The 22,046-nt window shown below is 36.2% G+C and overlaps 1 protein-coding gene across 9 annotated transcripts in view; it reads right to left on the reverse strand.

The window, feature by feature from the left end:
• kn (EBF transcription factor knot) overlaps window positions 1–22,046 on the reverse strand; it is an 81,639-nt gene that overhangs the window by 53,937 nt on the left and 5,656 nt on the right. For all 9 annotated transcript variants that reach the window (XM_069501828.1, XM_069501827.1, XM_069501826.1 and 6 more), the window contains exons 2-5: window positions 18,433–18,568; window positions 10,248–10,404; window positions 8,172–8,235; window positions 3,918–3,973 (exon numbers count right to left, since the gene is read on the reverse strand). In XM_069501828.1, the coding sequence (XP_069357929.1) occupies window positions 3,918–3,973; window positions 8,172–8,235; window positions 10,248–10,404; window positions 18,433–18,560 (405 nt within the window). In that variant the 5' untranslated portion in view covers window positions 18,561–18,568. The remainder of the gene's footprint in view (window positions 1–3,917; window positions 3,974–8,171; window positions 8,236–10,247; window positions 10,405–18,432; window positions 18,569–22,046) is intronic.

The following is a 22,046-nucleotide window of genomic DNA, read 5'->3' on the forward strand; positions in this document are numbered from 1 at the left end:
TTACTAATAAGTTGCTACATTTTCAATCGATCATATACTACCTATTTTTCTTCATTTAATGTACATCTGTCATCTACCCCTGCAATAAATGTTAAAAATGCAAAAGTGTGTTTTTGTTAGTTTGTCTTTGAATCACACCGCAAATGGATCAACATGATTTTTTGCATGGGTATAGTTAAAGATATGGAGAGGCTATATATAGGTTACTTTTATATCGGAAAATCAATTTTTCCTAAGGGATTGTAAGTCTACGTGAACAAAGTCTGTGAAGGAAAGGATTTAAGAATTTGCAATGAGATCTCTAAAAATCTAAAACAACGTGAGGAAGAAGTTGCGGGAAAAGGCTAATAATTTATTAATAATAGTAAATAGAGCAGCTCAGAATACAGAAACTGATTATAATTTCTTACAAAGTTCAGAACATTTAACAAATAGCTTTATCCATACATACATAATACATGAATGCTATCCATACCTACTATTGAGTCTTAAGAATGATAGGTAGAGTTATATTTTATTTTAACTCAGAAGTTACGAGCAGCTTACGAACACGAAGAAACCAATATTGTAGTAGTTTTTTTGTGGAAAAAAAAGTTTGGTATAACAAAAGAATCATTGCCTTTTAAATAGAATTGAATCTAGACCATAATCTAGATAGTACCTAATAACTTATCTATATGTAAAACATGACAAATAACTCTGCATGATAAGCGTAATGAAATATCAAGGCAGGCTAATTTTTTCGGTGCTCTTGCGTGCCGGCCGCATGCGGCATTAGCTGATTGCCGTGTGCCCTCAGCCTAACGATTTAATACAATTAAATGAACCGCAACTATCTGGTCGCCATCTTTGGCATTACTGAACGACTGTTTCGCGTGCTGTCTTTAATTATTGTAATTATATTATTAATATGATTGGCACTTGATGATGTAAGATTACTTAAAACTTTAATCATTCAACTGAAATTTTGCAAACTTTTTTTTATTGCGAGATTAACAGCACGGCGATTTAGTGTTCCGGTACGATGCCGTGTAGAAACCAAAGGGGCATCAGCCATACCTCTCAAGGTTAGCCCGCTTCCATCTTAGACTTCATCATCACTTACCACCAGGTGAGATTGCAGTCAAGGGCTAACTTGCATCTGAATTGAAAAAAATAAAAAAAAATAGGCTTGCGCTTCACGACACAGCATTGATAAGATTTAGGTTGGAGCGCGCTTGCCTAGAAGATACCTATTTGCTCTTGCCTTGGTTATACGTGGCTGGAAAAACGGATGCCGGAACGATATTCCACACCTTAGCAATCCATATGAGAAAGTTGGCTCCTATTCGGGGGTCGGGGGTTCGATAGTCGATACCACGCACGTACTTTAACTTTTCGGAGTTAGTATGTGCGTTATAATCAATTAAAGATCACTTGTTTTAACGGTGAAGGAAAACATCGTGAGGAATCATGCATGCTTGAGGGCCGTTCTCCATAACGGCGTGTGACTGTGACCGTTCTCATTCTGAGAGGAGACGGATGCTCAGTAATGAGCCAGCAATGGTTTGATGATGATGAAGTTGAATAGTTTATGTAGTTTCTATGTAGGTACATATACTTACTGCTGCTAAGCTGGTACGCTCTTTCGGGTTGTGCCATACATGACAGTTTGTTCCGACGCTTCTTTTACTTGAAGCGCGTTGGGCTTATATAAGACTAGCTTGTGCTCGCGACTTCGTACGCGTGGTGGACTATACAAATTTCAAATTCCTATTTCACCCCTTAGGGGTTGAATTTTCAAAAATCCTTTCTTAGCGGATGCCTACGTTATAACAGCTATCTACATGTCAAATTTCAGCCCGGTCCGTCCAGTAGTTTGAGCTGTGCGTTGATAGATCAGTCAGTCAGTCAGTCAGTCACCTTTTCCTTTTATATATTTAGAAGATGTGATGTGTGGCACAGTTTGTTAAATAAACATCTTTTCTTTCTTTCTTTCTTTCTTTACTTGAATTAGAATTTTTACACTGAACATCTTTAGAAACATAAAGTTAAATTAATTTCTGAAAGATTCAAAATACTTAAGGACTATAGGAACCTAAATAAATAACATGGAAACATAACATTCGCAACCGTATATAACGATCCATTGCACTAAAAATGTACATTCACACGCACAATTCCTTTCTTAGTTAACGTTCGGCCTAAGTTAATTATGTTCAAGGCATAAATCTTTCGTAATTGGCCTCCTGTTACACAACACTAAGAGCCCGGGACGTGTTGAAATTATATATGTGCTACACTGAAGTTTCATGATGGCTTTACGGTAAAATTGTTATTTATGTAATAAACGCGTACGTGATAATTGTGTACGCCCGCCTTTGTAACAGTAGCTTTGTGTATCAATTTCGTTCCTTGATTTTACGAGGATATTGTGGAGTTTCGAGCTAAATGTATTTTGTTTGTGATTGTACCTACAGTTATTTATACACTGTCATGCTAAGATTATTTTAGTGCCTGCGCTATTTTATATTCTTCACCAGAAAATAGTGATTCAATGATACCTAGTAAATCTCCTAAAGGTATAAGAACTACCTTCCTGCCAAATTTCATGAATCTAAGTTCTAGGTCAACGGGAAGTACCCTATAGGTTTCTTGACAGACATACAGACAACAAAGTGATCCTATAAGGGTTCCATTTTTACTTTTGAGATACGGAACCCTAACAACGATCAAAAATGTACAACATATTTGTTTAATTTTAGTATGAAAATAATGTGAACTAATATAAATATAACATTCAAGAATAGTGTGTGCTCGTGAGCGAAAATAATAACGCTGAAGTCTTAACTGACACGAACATTTTCTCTTTGCATAATATATGAACGTTTTCTTAGAGGAATGCGAGAATATTTTCCAGTAGGTACTATAGTTACCTACTAGTATAAAGTATCCAGTGAGTAAAATAGGACTTAAATCAAAATAGCAAGAAGATTTTTTAATTTGCCTAATTTTAAAACTGATAAACAATCTTCGCAGATGTAGCAAAGGGTGTTATTAATGGTATCAGAATATCATAATTTTTCTTGCAGTAAAATTTTAAATTACTGCATCATAAAATAATACGGACACAAGTCGTTGACCAGAGGCGGGGCTGGGCGTGTGGATTAGGGTCTAATCGGGCGCCGGCGATGACAATCTGCCACGTGGCGGTCACGTGGGCGCCACGTGCTGTCAGATTGAGGTAACCTCCACTAGCAATCTGTGTGAATGTGTCCTTATTTGGTGTAATGGGTTCATCTGTTGCGTAAATTTGTTTAGATGTTTTAGGACTTTGTGTTTGCAACCGCTCATTGTTTTGTTTTACTTTAAATATTTTCTGTTGATCGTGTTAATGGATTTTGGAGTAGGCACAAACTTCGCCTCACATTAGGTTTAGTATAGCTCCCGTAGTGAAAGGTATGAAAAAGTGGGAAGCTAGCCACATACGAGTAGAATAAGAATTCTCTCCGCCGTATGGCTATTGCATTTACTTAAGTACTGCATCCTGAGAATATATATGCTTAGTGCCGCATCTCAGAATTATCTGATGGCACTTGTGTCTAGCTTAGGCTGAGTGGCTCTGGCTGAGCTATAGATCGAATTTTGACAGAACAGACTTAAAAACAAAATGAAAATAAAGACAGATGAATTATTATGCCTCCAGTCTCTGAGTATTATAACATTTTAACACTGTCTTAAATCTGAGCGAAATCAAAGTCCAAAGTGCGCTCTATAGATCTTAGCCTAGTCGGCTACAGTGCATCAGAGCGTAGAGTAGAGACCTTTATATCTACTCAGAGTAATTGGGTGGCTGCATTGTTTTGATAATTCACGTATTGGGCATCAATTGAGATCGACGTGTCAAGTGTTAAGAATAGTCAAAAATATCCACTTACTTGTTTGGTGACTGAGTCGATTAGACGGACGAATATGTCCTGCTCTTGTCGGAGGCCTGAAACAAAAGCACAACTTTAATTTTCTATTAAACCCTAGTAGGTAGGACCTATACCAACAGTATGCTAAATCCCCTTTATAATATAGCTGAATCGCCCTACATCGTCTGCATATTCGTATGATTTAAGCACCTTGCTATACCTTCTAGGCTTCTAATAAGTACCTATGAAATAATTTTGTACATACCTAAGTACTTTTATGCTTCAAAATTGACACGCTTAACCTACTGAAATTGATACGGTAAGTATGACACATTCACAGAGGTATGATTACCACACCCCCTTGAATTACCCAGTTTAAGGAAAATTAAAAAGCAACCCAATTAAATTAATTTCGCAAGTAAGTAATTAAATATCTGTCGGTACGTAAAATGTAAGGAAGAGTGAGATAAAATTTGAACTGGTTTTAGAGGTAGGTACAATATTAATTTTTAAATTGGTCTTTCGAGACTATGTCTGTAACAAAATGGAACAGAACATTATTTTGAAATCTAACTTAATTAATATATAACTTAGTTATAGATATAGGTTGGTAAATTATAAGTACGCGACAGGTTGAAATGGCTATCGGGGCGCGATTCGCTCATCCGCACAGCCCCCACGCTATCCCGGTGCGGCCGAGCCCGAGTGACGTACGGGTGTGCGGGGGTCAACACGCCTCATACCCCAATTGCTATCTCAACTTGTCGCGGACTAGAAAAAAAAATTCAAAATTGTTACACTAGGCTCTATTCCATTTTTAGGACTAGTTGCACATCAGATGATCAAAGTAAGGGTTTTGGCCACCAAAAAAATGCATTTTAGGTTACAGAAGTGAATCATCGTACATTCTTTGATTGTCATTGTTGAATTTGTAAGATAATGGTGATAATAAATTACGTAAACTTAAAACTAAAGCTATGAGAGTGCATCCCGCTATGCTTGGTTTTTGTTGGACAATCTGGGGTAGGTAAGTGATGATGCAGTCTAAGATGGAAGGAATGGGCTAGCTTGGAAGGGGTATGAAAGTTTCATTAAAACCGTAAACCCCTGATTGGTTTCTACGCGGCATCGTACCGAAACGCTATATCGCTTAGCAGCACGGCTTTACCGGTAGGGTGATAACTAGCCACGACCGAAGCTTCCAATCAGACCAGACTAGAGATAACTTAGAAATTATAAATTCCCGAATTGCCCCTGCCGGGAATCGAATCCGACACCTCCAGTAAGTAAGTAACTACCTACTCATATTATGCGCGCTCACCACTGCGTCAGGGAAATTTGCGAAAACCACTAAACCCGTCTGTACCTTTACTTTAATCATGATGTACCTACTACTGGGCCTTAGATCAAGTCTAGAAGCTTGAGACAATGATCATTCATAGTCTAAGAGCCTGTCTATTCGGTGCCAATTTTCCATTATCTCTGTAACGGCCAAGATGGCAAATATTTACAATGCGTCGGTGGTATGCATTGTCTCCGTATTGAATACAAGATTTACATTTGGTATATAAACCTTGTATCACAGACAATAAGGTTAAAATTCGATTGTATGTTTATGTGTGTTATATAATTTAACACATTTCTAATTTGAAATACCGTTGTATTGGTCTTAGTTCTCCAATACATTATCACGAGTTATATACTTCACCATAAATTGAAAAAAAAAATGTTTAGCATTACAATTTTATTGAAATGTTGATAATATCTATACATCCTAAAAAGACTTGTCCTAACCGACTGACTGATTGATCTACAGCTTAAACTGCCTAGGGCTAGGAACTAAAATTTGATCACCTTCCTCGCCTCGAAAATTGCGAAACCGGAATGATAGCTACTATATACTGATCTGAATTTTTGAAAAAAATAATAATTTATGCTTGCATAGTACTTAGACATTTAGGATGTAATTAAAACGCTAGCAAAAACTTGGCGCTTTTATTATACTATATAATTACAAATAATCCATAATCCAATAACAATAACCATTTATTTGCCATACCTACTTGTATTTTTAGTGATTTAGTATTTTTCAAACCCGCACTTTATAGCGTGCAAAACTCGGGGTCAATGGCCTGCATACGACGCGGCATTCAGTTAGATGTTTTATTTGCAATACATTGCGAACGTTTAAAAAATACAGGATTTTTTATTTCGTGCTCTTTGTGCTTTGTGATTTCTTATCAGTAATCATCAGTGCTATCATCTGTCTTCGTTTTTGATAATAAGTAGGTATTCTAATTAGTAATTACACACTGTATAAATCTTCCACCAAATAAAGTCAAAATCGTATGTTTTCATTGTATTCATTTTATTTAAATTCCTACTTGACTCAAAAGTGCACAAACCGCATCTCTTATTATTTGACAATGAGGTCTAAAGTTAGTACAATCAACAATGGAAAGCTTACCTACTTATCAAGTCCATTGCTCTCAAGACAGTATGACAATGCTGTCAGCTAATGTTTGTTCTACCCTGAACAATATCGACCCATTGCATCCTAAATGGAAACGCTACAACGTAGTTTGATTGTCCTTAATCCGTTTAGTTCCGTATGCTTTGTCTTGCATTTATACAAATAAATAAAATTGAGGTCTGTGATTTTGAAATTGCTGCCATTTATTATATTTTACTAGCTTATGCTTGCGACTTCGTCCGCGTGGACCACACTAATTTCAAACCCCTATTTCACCCCCTTAGGGGTTGAATTTTCAAAAATCTTTTCTTAGCGGATGCCTACGTCATAATAGCTATCTGCAATCTGCATGCCAAATTTCAGCCCGATCCGTCTGTAGTTTGAGCTGTGCGTTGATAGATCTGTCAGTCAGTCAGTCAGTTATTCAGTCACCTTTTCCTTTTATATATTTAGATTTATTTGTTTCAAAGATATTATAACACTCCAGATAGTCAAAGCGAGATTGCGTAAAAAAATCTCGCGCCATTTTAAATTTATGTGTCCATGTCAGAAGTACGATTTTAGTCCTTATTTTAAAGGTGAACAGTACTTTTGACATGCCAGTTGACCCATAGAGTTAAAATGTCGCGTGAGAAGTAATTTTGTACGGACTATAAAATTTAATAGTGATTTAAAAAAGCACAAAACCCACAAAACAATTATAATTTTTCAGGAATCAATAAAAACTGTGTCATTCACAAATAAGTAAGCGAGTTTTAAAGAACTTTCATGGGCTGAATATAGTATCTACTTACCTATTAGAGCTTTAAATTTTTAAGCCTTATGCTATGCACTTTTTTATGCTAGTGTGCTATTGTAAGGTTTTATTTTATTATAACACATGAACAAATTACATCACCTATATTTCTACTTTTTTTAAATCTGATATTTTGTAAGGGGCTTTTACAGATAATCTGTATGCCAACCCCATCGGTACAAACTAAATTAAAATCAAACTAGTTACATATTTAAACCTAAAACTATAACAATTTGAGAGAATCACTAATAACTAAATTAAAATCAAACTAGTTACATATTTAAACCTAAAACTATAACAATTTGAGAGAATCAGTAACAAATTAATTATATTGCTACTTAAAATTACGTTAAGTAATAAAATAATAATATTAAGTACTAAATCAATATTCATTTGGAAGCTTAAAATTACTGAGGAATAATATTTTTTTAAAGTAATAATAAACTGAAATAAATAATTTATAGAGCATAATTAATTTTATTAAACCTAGTCAATTCTCCGAGATGATGTTCAACCTCAAAGTATCCTATTTAACGTCGTTTCAAGATTTTAACGTTGTTGTTTTGGTTAACGTTATTTTTGATATAACTGTTTACGTTTTTATTCATCAGTATCGTAAACTGGCGTGAATTATTTGAAATATGAAAAAAAAAAATTAAAATCTTTTTTATTGGTTGGCAAAAAGTATAGGTCCTTCCGTCATAATATTAATTATAATTATTTTGTCTTTCCTATTATTATCACCTACACCACATAGCCTAATACATACCTAATTCTATAGGTATCAATAGGTAGTTCGTTATAAATTGAGATGCAGAATACAAAATGTAGAAACTTAGAAAATAGGAACATAATACTTAGGTAAGAACTAAGGCACGATTTGACACCTCCTAACTTCAATCATAATAATTTAATGTAGAATAAAATTTATCTAATAATCGAAGTTGCGAAGGAAGTTATAGCAGGTGTCAAACGTGCCTGTAGAATTTTGCATATACCTACTCACCATTAGCGTAAAGGAGTTGTAGCCTGTACTGAATACCATTGTTTGTTTTTTGACCCTCGGCTTCCTGCAACAATTAAAATTAAAAAAATATTAGTGGAAAATTAAAAAAGTAATAAGATTCTTTATAGTCTACGTTTATCCAACTCAGGTCTTTTATAATGCCACGCTCCATCCAAAAACGCGTTGGCTTTAAATAATTAAGTAGCAAACAAGACGTGTGACGCGTCGCGCTCAGTAACCTACAAACTGCTTACACTATACGTTTTCATATTTCATAAGTTTTCCTTTTTGACTTTGAAAAAACCTAAAAATATCGTGACATGCCGGAAGTCATGTCATTATAAATTACTAGATATAGCCCACGACTTCATCCGCGTAAGTTTCGGCTTTTAAAAATTGCGTGCATGGGAACCCTTTGATTTTCCGGGATAAACACTATAGGTATAGTCGGTATATACCTACCCTAGGTACCCTTATGCCCGCGATTTCGTCCGCGTGGACCACAAAAAAGTTCAAACCCCTACTCCTTAGGGTTTGAATTTTCAAAAATCCTTTCTTAGCGGATGCCTACGTCATATGCCTATGTCCTTCTCCGGGATGCAAATTATCTCTCTACAGATTTTTTTCAAAATCGGTCAAGCAGATGACCCGTAAAAAGCTAGTAAATAGTCAGACAGACAGAGATTTTTAAATTAGTTCCCACAGATTCTTAAAAACGTAAATCCACGCGGACGAAATCGTGCAGGGCATCAGCTTAGTAAATAATACTAAAACTAAACACGAAAAACGTTTACGCATGTGAGACAGACCGACAAAACAACATTAATTTTAACACGCCACCAACGCAGCTGAATTATGTAAATGGGCACTGCACAGTGTCCGTGCGATCCTGATTGATGGCTCGGTGATTCTGATGCTTATCAGGAAGGATTCCACGATAAACGCATCATTAAATACTCCAGTCAAAGAGATGTTCTATCAGAATAATGCCGTGTCAATTTCTATAAGAATAATCCCATGAAGTATTTAAAATTAACGGTATCGAAAGGCGAAAGGACTGTTTTAGGGTTCCGTGCCTCAAAAGGAAAAACGGAACTCTTATAGGATCACTTTGTTGTCTGTCTGTCGGTCTGTCAAGAAACCTACAGGGTACTTCCCGTAAACTTAGAATCATGAAATTTGGCATTTAGGTTAGGTCTTATAGCAGACATAAGGGGAAAAATTTGAAAACCGTGAATTTGGTTACAAAAAATCAAATTGTGGTCAGGAACTAATGATTAGTAGTTTCAATTTTCGAAGTAAGATAACTATATCAAGTGGGGTATCATAATTTATGAAAGGGCTTTACCTGTGCATTCTGACTGTAGGTAGTACGGAACCCTCGGTCGCACTTGGCCGGTTTTTTTTTTGTCCGTGAGTATTTTCTATTTTATACATTTAAGAGATGGCAATAAGTTGGTGACGTACAATACCAATCATATGCTAAATCAGGTTCCTGGTGAATTTATGATGATAAACTAGAAATTACTTTTATTTTGCGTTCAAAGACCTCATTTAATGCCATTTGCTGAAAACCTAAAAGTACCAAATTCATTCAAGCGAAAGCTAAGAAAATGAGAACTCCTCGATAACCGTCTAGGATTCGCTGCACGAAACGCGTAATTCCGGTTTCTGCCAAGCATCGGTTTGTACAGTTTAATATTATGCCTATAGCATATAACACAGAAGCGACGTTTTACCACCAAACTTCAATGGCCGACTGACTAACTAACTAACTAACTTTAGATTTGAACTATTAAAACTAAAAGGGGGTAATTAAAAAAAAATTAAACCGAAGGGGACGAAATTAATAGGTTCTAGGACGAAAGGCGACTGTACCTTACCTACTTAATATCGGAAAGCAAAACGCTAAGGATCTTGGCATTGCCGGTGGGGTAGGGATTGATATCTTTTACCTACTACCTATCTAGAGAATCTCATTTCTGATGGTCCCCTTATATCGCACTCTCAAGCCGAGTATCGACATGTAGCTTAAAAAAACATTCTTAAAAATTTGAAGTCCGAATAAAATCTTACCTGGTCCTTTTCAATGAAGCCAATGAAAGCTGTGCGCTCGATCTCGACCGGCTGTCCCGCTCGGTCGTACAACGCGACCACGAAATGAAAGAAGTTGCTCTTGCGCAGGTTGCTGGGCGGCTGCTTCTCGAAGTGGGCGCGGCCTACGCCCACTGTACTGTAATTAAAGTAACTTCTATCAGGAAAAAGAAGGAAAGAAATAACGTTTATTTCATAAATTTTGCCACACATCACATCTTATAAAGGCTCCCCCACACTGGCGCGTTATTATAGGTCGATAATATCGCATGCGTTATTGCAATATCTGTTTTCAGTACATTTCGTATTAGGATGGTCATGTAACGATAATTACGCCGCAATGGCAGCAGGACGTTGCGTTTCTCCGTCCTACAAACCGTACACAGACCTGTAGTACTTGTAGGACGTTTGGTTTTATCGACGGTTTGAGAGTGGTTACATGACTGTATGAGTGTCCTAAAAACTTCTATAATATGGATATCATATCATCAGATGAAGAATGCTTATTACTAACAGTAGCAATGGAAGATGACCAAAAAAGACGCCAGAAACGAAGGTAAGTAACACAGCGTGGAATTACCGCAATCGACATTAGCAAAAGCCTAGACTTGGAATGTCATTCTAAACAATTTTCCGCGCTCTCTCGTAAGAAATATCGGACGTTAAAAAAGCAGATGTGTGCAAGCAATCGGGACGCATTATCGCAATACCGCATGCGATATTATCGACCAATAATAACGCGCCTGTGTGGGGGAGCCTTAAAGTCAGAGTTGGACTGTCTATAATTTATTTATTCTATGACGCATATCTATTTTTATGGTTATGTTATGTAGGTAGTTAATGATGAATACAGGAGGTAGAGGTAGGTAGAGGAAAAAAAAAATTACGTTTATTTATTAAAAATAGAAAAATGTAATTAATTAGTTATTAAAAGTTTGTAGCTCATTTCAACTAGAAAGGAAAACTTTATTAGATATAGGTATTATAACATAATATTTTTGACCCTCAGAATTTTCAAATGTAAAGCTAATTTCACACTACGGGATAAAATATAATTTATATCCCGTAGTGTGTAATGAGCTTTATATATTGAATCTGTCGCTATAACATTTTCAATTGAGTGACAAGAGATATACTTAGGTAGGTACACATACCTTCCTACATATTATAACATCGAAGTGCCGGCCATAAATCTAAAATTCCACCCGAGGTGTCCTTATTTGTCCCTCTATTTGTCAATACACGCAGACATCCTCCCGGAATTATTAACTTTTCGGTCGCTTAACAAAAGAGTTTGTAAGAAAAACAATACAACAGATTATAATCTTTTCAAAGTTGATTTATTGCTTTGCACCGTTATGTGGTACAGTGATTTGCAGATTCCATTTAACTCTTCTCTGGACACGTAGTTTCGACTTTCGACAACAATAAAAAATAATTGCTTTGAAAACAGGGATCTGTATTAGAGAATTAGATATGCTTCCAAGCACGACCAATTTGCGACATATTAAGTATGCTTAATTCAATTACGTACTAGCTACCTAACTTATAAAATTGCATAAAAATTGATAAAAAAATGTATTTATTAGTGCTAGAACCCAGAGCCGTAAAACCAGTTTAAAAAATTATTAGTGGGTACTTTGTGGTTACTGTATATCAGGATAGTTATTGGACAGTAGAGTAGGTATTGGATATTGCACTAATCAAATAAGCAACCCTTTATCAAAATATCAGAACGCGTACTTAGACTACCTAATGTATGGATACTTTTATAAAATACTGATATGTGACGTCATTTCAACATTTGATGTAAGTATGTACCTACTTTTTAAGTTTAATTAATGATTTGAAATGGTTATTAAACTTTATTAACAGAGGACGTTGAATTTACCGAGGACTGGAGTCGACATAATATTTTGAAAACCCTTATAAGAAGTAATTTATTTTTGTCATAGGCAACATCCCTATTTCAATGAAGAGGTAACTAACTATCTTCAAAATAAGTATTTAGGTTTTTTAAATGTGTACCCAGCTCTGTTAACGCGCCGCTTTTTTTAAAGTAAGTACCACCTACGTTCGAAGGTGTCAAAAAGTGTGTGAACTCTGTGCCAGTATCTAGGTATATGGTCTGTGTCGCTAAGCGTAAGTACAATCCGACAAGGCTCCCTTGAATGACATTGACAGGGGGGCGCTGTTGGAGAACAAAGCCTGAACAAAGACTTAGAATATTCCTTTATAATTTGTATGAGCATTACCTATCTGGAATTTTATACTTAGTTACCTAACCTAAAATTATTATTTTTCTTCCAGTGCTAGTTCAGTCTACAAGTATCACATTACAATATGACATGGTATTTGGAGATGGAGATATTTTCTATAACGCAATAAATCTTTAGCCCGAGCTAAACTATCGACGACGCAAAGTGACGAAAAACAAATAGCGCCACACACTTCGATATCGACACATGTTAACCTACACCATTGTGATTTCTACCACAGAGAATTCAACCTCAAAAATACGCATTATACAAGGTTTTGCATAAATACAAAATCGTAAAGCCCCTTACAAAATATTTAATATGATATACTATCTCATATTAGCAACCCCTATAGTCATAATATGGGACCTTTTACCTGAGACGTAATTTCTGATTTTTTGATATTATCTGTTATAATAAAAAGTATCATAATATGCTTGGTACAAAACGGTCTTTTATATGTAGATAAACCTCTTTAAATACCCTATCGTATATTACAATTTTCTTAGTGATTAGTGCAATTATATTTTTATGGCCAAAAATAAAAATGGCATCTCACAATCGGCATCCTTACCCTATGTTTCGCAAGGCTGCAAATTAATTTGCGCTCAAGCCTTTGAATTCCTCGCCACGCTCAGGATTCTATTTTTGCACCACTCGCTTCGCTCGTTGTTCAACCTTAGAATGCTTCGCTTGCTCAGAATTCAATATAAACTCTCGCGACAACTTACTTACAAATAACAACTTTGCAGCCTTGCATAACAAATAACTATTATTTATTTAATTCACTACTCTAATATACTCGTAGCTAGCCTCAGTTAGTGTATCGACAATTAATAGCACTACGCAACACTACAGTCGCATTACCGAGCACCGTATTACTATGGTCGGCCATTCATCTCCCCGCTGCAGAATTTGCGTAAACAAATTGGTTTCGCGATTGCCATTTTATACTCGCGCGTCGCTCCATTGTTTCATTTATCGCTGCTGTTTCGGCAGCGCACCCGCGATTAGGTTGTAGCGCTTTTTTCGCTTACAGATCACTGTAGATTTGTCAATCTTTGAAACGATTTTGTTTTTGCGATGTTAAATCTATGTTCGGGCCGCGAACTACGAGCATATTGAAAAATTACTAACTTTTAAAGTTTTTTTTGATTTATAAACTACCGCCAGAGTGACCTACAGTGATGCATCCTTGGATGGATCAGTTTGATCCTGAATCGACGAAACCTATGTCAACTATTAGGTTATCGGTTACGTGAAATCAATGAAACAATAGGCTATTCATAGGCTTCCTAGCATCAAAATATTTGACGACATTTGACGCCTGCCAGTGACGTCGAAGCTTCGACGTTTTGCTTTGAAAGATAATAAAGGTGATTTTTTTTTACGTCAAAGTATAAAGTCTAATAAGTCCTCCCAAAGCCATCATAATTCAAACAAACATCCAAACAAACGTTCTTCCCAGTGTTGGAGACAATACGCAGATAAAATTTTCAGCTTTTATAAAATAACGAAGAGCTAGCACGCGCTGACTCTTAGTACCTACATATGTTTCATCCAAAACAGACTTCATAGAGCGCTAATGCTGACCGCGCATTACAGCCGCGCCCTAAGGACCTACCGCACGCAGCGAATTTTTCATACTGAAAAAGGTACTGAAAAATATTTCTTGCGGAGCATCTTGCACCTATTGAGAGATCAGCTTATTATGTTATTATGATATGCCCATTGGTGATTAACTTAAATTCCTGTTTTAAAATCTAAAATCATAATAAGTATTCAATAAAGTATAGTTTTTTCTTAAACTGGAAGAAACACAAATAATAAATCGTGAACTTGATTTTTGTTTAATATTTTTTCCAAAAGGTCAGTAAAAAAAACAATATAATTTAAATGATGATGATGATTAATAAAACGAAGCTTTCATGTAAATTGTAATTGACAAACAGTCAACGCTGTCTATGAAGGGATGAACTGGTAATGACTACCGAGTGGTAATGATTTAGCATCGGCTTAACAAATGAGCACGTCATCGCCCTCGGCTGGTCATCCGTCAACATTTGTCAAATCAACTCTTGATGACTTTCACCAATTATCTTGATTATTTTACGTAGGCACTTCGTTTTGTACCTATTAATTTAATTTATTAGATAGATATATCTAATACCTATAAGTACGTAGGTAAATATTTCAATACGATATGTTTACAAAACGTACGATTCGTTAATCCCACTAAAAGATCAAACTTCTATATCAAATATCTTATTTATTATTATATTATATATAAAAGGAAAAGGTGACTGACTGACTGAATGACTGACTGACTGACTGACTAATCTATCAACGCACAGCTCAAACTACTGGACGGATCGGGCTGAAATTTGGCATGCAGATAGCTATTATGACGTAGGCATCCGCTAAGAAAGGATTTTTGAAAATTCAACTCCTAAGGGGGTGAAATAGGGTTTTGAAATTTTGTAGTCCACGCGGACGAAGTCGCGAGCATAAGCTAGTTATATATAAAATAGATTATAATACTTAATTTAGGTTTCACAATTCACATACCTTTACTATTTAAGATTTAATTATTAATATGTACCTAAATTTTAAGTAAGTATTCGAAATTTTAATTACTTATAGTAGTTAAAACTTGGTGGTATGGAGGATTTAGTGAACAATTCATATATTTTTAGGCAATTTATACATTATTAAGTATAAGATAGAACTTTATATAAGTGCAGTAAGATTAAGGAGGAACGAATGAAATAAAGATTTAAAAAAAACTTGTCACAGCCTAGCAAAATAATGGTTAATGATCTACTAATTGAAATATCTATCTTATCTATTTATCTAATTCTTAGATAATCTAAGTGCAAGTAGATATAAAATAATACTTGTGCTTTCAAATTAAAATCCTACCTACTACTACTAGTGTTTATTCAGTAAACTGTTTGCTCATATCGGCCAAATAAAATAAATATGCTGTGAAGGAGCGTTAAGTAAAACATGACAGATGTTTGAAGACCCTCCGCAAACAATGCTCGCTAATTCGAGCACCAATACAACATAATATTATACGGAACCAAATGCCGATTGTTGCACAACGAAATTATCAAACTGGATAATGCTGGTTGCACATTACGAGTGTTTCGCATGAACCACCCGCATCTCTAGAGCCATTCGGTTCATTTCAGTAGGTGCTTAGGTAGATAGGTACTTCTCACTACTGAAAAAGTAAAACATTTTCAACACTTACGGGCTGTTACGGCTTATTCTACTGACGTCATTAGCATTTTCAGTTCTGAAAAATACGCTGCAGTGAGTTCCTGAAGTTCATAAGGATCATTCATAATACGATGAGCACTATCCAATATTCGGCATTTTGTGATCCCGGGCACACGCTTTAACGGCAAAGGGAACCATCGTGAGAAAACCTGCATGCCTGTGAGTTCTCCATAATGTTGTGTTCTCAAAGGTATGTAAAGTCTGAAAACCAACACAATATGGCCAGGGTGGGGAATTAAGACTTTTCTTTCTCATTCTGCGAAGAGACCCGTGCTCAGTAGTGTACCAGCCATGGGTCAGTGATGACGAAGGTTGTGATGATGAATAAGATGAGTACCTAATTGTTTTTTTTTAATAATGACGCTGCTTTTTCGGTGCGGGCGAAGCGAGCGACTAGTTCGTAATGTGCGATCAATATAATCATTACCACATCACTTGATTTACAGCTACACTCATTTCCTGCCGAAAACGTAGGTATACCTATTATTTTGTTAATCCTGAAAATTTCATAGACCCTTTAGTGACATACTAGCTTATGCTCGCGACTTTGTCCGCGTTGACTACACAAATTTCAAACCCCTATTTCCCCCCCTTAGGGATTGAATTTTCAAAAAATCCTTTCTAAGCGGATGCCTACGTCATAATAGCTATCTGCATGAAAAATATCAGCCCGATCCGTCTAGTAGTTTGAGCTGTGCGTTGATAGATCTGTCAGTCAGTCAGTCACCTTTTCCTTTTATATATTTAGATCTATAAAATGAGGTATCTACTATCTATATACACGTATATATAGGTAGGTAGGTATCAACAAAGTATCAAGATCTAAAAAGTGAATAAAAAGAGATCTTAGATTTTTATGCAGAATATTTGTTGAAAAATCTTTTAGATGTACCTACCTGCTTAAGTATATTTTCAAAATACTTTTCTAAATTAGGTAACCTTTGTCTTTTAAATTATTATTAATGTACAATAGCGAAATACTATTTAAAAATTCCCTGGCATAAACCAATAGTGGATGAAAATTTTTAAGCAAGTAACTTAATTCACCCGGAAGGTTTTAATGCCAAAAATATTTTAAAAGATTACCTGCCCGAAGCTTTCATTAAACAGAATTCCGCATCACGGCGACCGCGTTATCTGGTTAACCGTTAACGCTACTATTCCGGTATCACTCGTTATAATGATATATCGCTATTGAAATTTTAATTTATAGACCGTTCATTATCTACAGTCGCATGCGAAACTGTAAAACGCCCCGCGCGATGATTTATCACGCCCTTTGCGTTTATGAACCTACACACTTGCTATACGCGTTTCATTATTATCGCCCGTGCGAAATTCGCTCGCCCCTGATTGGACCCCATATGCGATAATAACGTTATTGTGTACTGGCAGGTTGCTATTTTATGAAGTACTACTATGGTTTCAACGGAATCTTATTAAGTACCTACTTACAGAAAATTTTATAGAGAAGTAGGAAAATAACTTGTTTTTGACAAACCTATCACGTCATAAGTGGAATATGTAAATCGGTGTAAAATAATATACATTATGTTAGGTATATAGTATTCATTTTAATAACCCTATAGCATATTCAATTCAAATAAAGGTTTTATAGGTTCATGGTAATTAACCGAAAACACGTCACTCTTTTGGTACAATATTCTAATTTCTAACAAATTATCTGCCTCTTATAAGCTATGTAGTTTAGTACAAATATTTGTTCAACATTGCCCAATTTACAAAGTTCTATAAATGAATTCCCCTCTCTTGACAATATTTTTGTACCTAATAAACTTGAAACTTAAATTGTTGTTTATCAAAAGGCAATAAGTAGCCGCTACTTCACAAGTCCCCTACGAAATGTACTCATAATCCTATCCAGTTATTTAACACTGAACATTTGTGCCTGTTTGTGGATTTAACACAATTTGCCTCAAATGTGTTTAGCGCGATGCTCTTTTCGATGCTAACAGGCTTACGGAAACCGTAAATAAGGGATTAGGATCACACGCTGTTTTCATATGATTTCAACAATACAGATGGAATGGTGACTATTATTATCAGCTACTACAGTTCTTGCAATTCACGAAGGCGAGTGGTCTTTACTTGTGGTTACGTCGGATACACGGGCATTGCGTAAGTGTGCGTGCATGGTCGGACCACTCAGTCGCGAGCAAGCGCTCGCAAACGCACACATTCAGTGTACCTACGTTACTTATACCGATACGACTTAAACACAAGCATGAGCCACTCGCCTTCGTGAATTGCAAGAACTGTACCTAGCTTCTACATTGTTAAAATAAAATAAACGGTTTATAAGTTACTAGCTGATGCCCGCGGCTTCGTCCGCGTGGATTTAGGATTTTAAAAATCCCGTAGGAACTTTTTATTTTCTCGGATAAAAAGTATCTTTTGTCACTTTTCAGGTCTTTAATAATATCCATGCAAAAAATCACGGCATTTAAAAAAAATGCCGTGATGCAAAATGATGTGATGTTGCGCTTTGACTTTGCTCAGACTTAAGATTGAGTCAAAACGAGACAGATTTGTGTGATACCTCTGTCTCGTTTTAACTCCGTCCAGAGTGCGCTCACCCAGACAACAAAGTAGGTACTTACTTGGTATTGTCAACTAACGAAGTCGGAGTCATCCATGCTCTTGTGAGTGGTTCTTCTTTCAAGGATGTGACGGGGCCTCTTGGCTGTGCGTGTACTCCTGCCGCCTCTTGGTGGTGCAAGCCGAACATCAGACCCCCTAAGGAAAAAAATGCATTTAATTATGCAATAAGTTATGCAAAATAGTGTAACTTTATGATTGTATTTACATTCTTATGTCAGATGGAACTCGACGCTGCCGACTAAAATTGAGCATTGAAGTGAACATGCACCTAAAGTTTGGTTTATACGCAGTCCTGTCCGAATGAATTTTGGAATTTCTTATCTTTATTTTATAGATATTTTAAGTAAGAATTTTCAATAATTTTATTCAATTACCGCTGTCCCCATAAATAGGGACAGAGGCGCATGTAGTCCCGTTAGTAGTTAACGGGGATCAAGACACGCGGCAGCGTGTCACAAGCCAAGTTCTTATAATACAGCTAACGGGGACATCGGGATTTGAATAAAATTATTAAAAACTTATCCCGTTGTCGTTTCTGTTTAACGGGGATAATAACGGGATGAATTTTTTGACCCAGTGAAGCGAGGTCTCCGAGTCTAGTTGAGTTAAATTGCACTTGTCCGTCTGTACGTCTGTCATGTTATCACACACATATCACTTCTGAATTACTGAAAATAATTACTTCAAATTTAAACATAATATGTATGTAAATTGTTGGCCTTCAGCCGAATATTGCATAAAAAAATATTATTTCTGGTGGGCTCCCATATGAAATCGGGGGCTTAGAAGTGGCGATTGAATTCGACGCTATATATTATGTCAAATACGGCTACATATTGAAACTGAAACTTGTGTATAATTTCAGTTAAGTATATGCTACACTTGAACGACAAATACTACAATTTGATAAATATTATAAAGAAACGAAACTTTTTCATTTTTAATGGGCATCAGTATTTTTAACATAATATTTAACATAATAATGAAGCCAACTTATTGCATTATTGCTCGCGAGGTCTTAGTTCGGGGCGAGCCACTAGTAATAATTTTATTCAAGTCCCGCTGTCCCCGTTAACGGGGACAACGGGACTACATGATAACAGAACACGACAATTTTATCCATTGCAGATTGTAGGCATGGATGTAGATAATGTCTTCTCATAGTCTAAGATTGTAGGTCTCAGATGAAATTTGGTAGGTACTATTAATAACCAAACTTCATGTATTTGTGTCAAAGGCAAAATTATTACTGCCTACATCCATGGTCAAAGGTCAATTTTACTTAGCTAATTGATTTCATCATTGTCAAGACCATGAATATTTTGGCTCTTTCGGCTTTCAGCTTATTTAGTTAAGCAAAGTTTAATTTTAATTCAGAAAAATCAAGTAGGTAGGTACGCTTAAAATGGCAACCGCGGAATGCGAGCTTTCAAAGCTCTAGAATCTAGATGTATCTTTCAATTCAAAATACCTATCTACGAACATTGAATTACGATGTATAGCTACTGAATTCCTCAGTCTTTAAAGTGTTTGAATAGACTATTCAATTGGATGTATCTTACTTACATAATAATAGTAGCGTAGTACTTAATTATATACCTACATAGTCTTATTTTCCAAAATGTTATAATCGTGAAATCAAAAAAATATATACCTATTATACAGAGTGTTTTTCTGAAAGCAGTTAGTGAAGTGAAAATGTAATCTATTTTAGAGGTAGAGCAATGATATTATACATTATGTTACATTCATATTTAAAGGCGTTTAAAATTCGTGCTTGGTGATAACGAAGAAGATAGAACAAATAAATAGAATATACAAATATTTCTGACTAAGAAACAATGTCGTCGATTTAAAGAAAATTAAAACTACATTCGAAGGTTTAAAATAATTTTATACACAGTACAGTTAGTATAAGATTTCATAGTTTTAAAAATACCAAAGTCGAAATCGACTGTTTCCATACATCTACAGGCAGCGACACAGCGGAAATATTGCGAACTAAAGATGATCGAGTGTTTGCGAGTATAGCTTTCAACTTTACGATACCAATTACCACATAACTACGTCACCATCGAGAATGGTTTGCGTTTACCTACACCAATACCAATATCGAGTAATTTGGCAGTACGAGTCCTAAGTTTGACGTCCTAAAACTAGTAAATGACGTCATTTTCGCTTATGGATACGAGTCGATAGTCGAATTGTAACTCACCAAAAAATACTCGGTGAGAGAAGCGTGAAAGCTTATTGATAATTAAACAAAATGATGAAATTTAATAAGTGAAGTGCCTTAATTTGCCCACGGAGGCAAGGAGAATGTTTGGGAAGGTAGTCAAAGCTAACCGTCGTGATTGTGTAACTTAAATTTGGTTCAGCGGCGTAATTTGTGATGTGCGCAGTGTATCGGTCAAAGAAACAGGTTCTCACATAGCCCAAACCCTCCAGCAAGTTGAAGTGACAGTGAACAATCCATGCATGTCGTACTGGGTTGAGCATCCGTCAAAGAAACAGGTTCTCACATAGCCCAAACCCCCCGTAAGTTGAAGTGGCAGTGAACAATCCTTGCCTGTCGTACTGGGTTGAGCATCCGTCAAAGAAACAGGTTCTCACATAGTCGAAACCCCCCAGCAAGTTGAAGTGGCAGTGAACAATCCATGCCTGTCGTACTGGGTTGAGCATCCGTCAAAGAAACAGGTTCTCACATAGTCGAAACCCCCCAACAAGTTGAAGTGGCAGTGAACAATCCATGCCTGTCGTACTGGGTTGAGCATCCGTCAAAGAAACAGGTTCTCAAATAGTCGAAACCCCCCAACAAGTTGAAGTGGCAGTGAACAATCCATGCCTGTCGTACTGGGTTGAGCATCCGTCAAAGAAACAGGTTCTCACATAGTCGAAACCCCCCAGCAAGTTGAAATGGCAGTGAACAATCCATGCCTGTCGTACTTGGTTGAGCATCCGTCAAAGAAACAGGTTCTCACATAGTCGAAACCACCCAGCAAGTTGAAGTGGCAGTGAACAATCCATGCCTGCGTTCCTACTGAGTTGAGATTTGGTACCACAGCATACCTACAAGTACCTAGTGGGGCACCGACCGATGGACCGTTCATATTATAGAGTAGGTACCTAACGTGAAGTGGCTGAATGAGGATGCCTCAAGACTGGATGTAGAAGACAGACATCCACAGGCTAAAATGATAGATAATGATAATAGTGCATCTCGGATGAATCATTTTGTGCAGCGATGACTGGATGTAGAAGACAGACATCCACAGGCTAAAATGATAGATAATGATAATAGTGCATCTCGGATGAATCATTTTGTGCAGCGATGACTGGATGTAGAAGACAGACATCCACAGGCTAAAATGATAGATAATGATAATAGTGCATCTCGGATGAATCATTTTGTGCAGCGATGACTGGATGTAGAAGACAGACATCCACAGGCTAAAATGATAGATAATGATAATAGTGCATCTCGGATGAATCATTTTGTGCAGCGATGATTGGATGTAGAAGACAGACATCCACAGGCTAAAATGATAGATAATGATAATAGTGCATCTCGGATGAATCATTTTGTGCAGCGATAGCCATCCATACATATAGC

The sequence above is a fragment of the Maniola hyperantus genome, chromosome 11 (assembly GCF_902806685.2).
Source record: "Maniola hyperantus chromosome 11, iAphHyp1.2, whole genome shotgun sequence".
Lineage (NCBI taxonomy): Eukaryota > Metazoa > Arthropoda > Insecta > Lepidoptera > Nymphalidae > Maniola > Maniola hyperantus.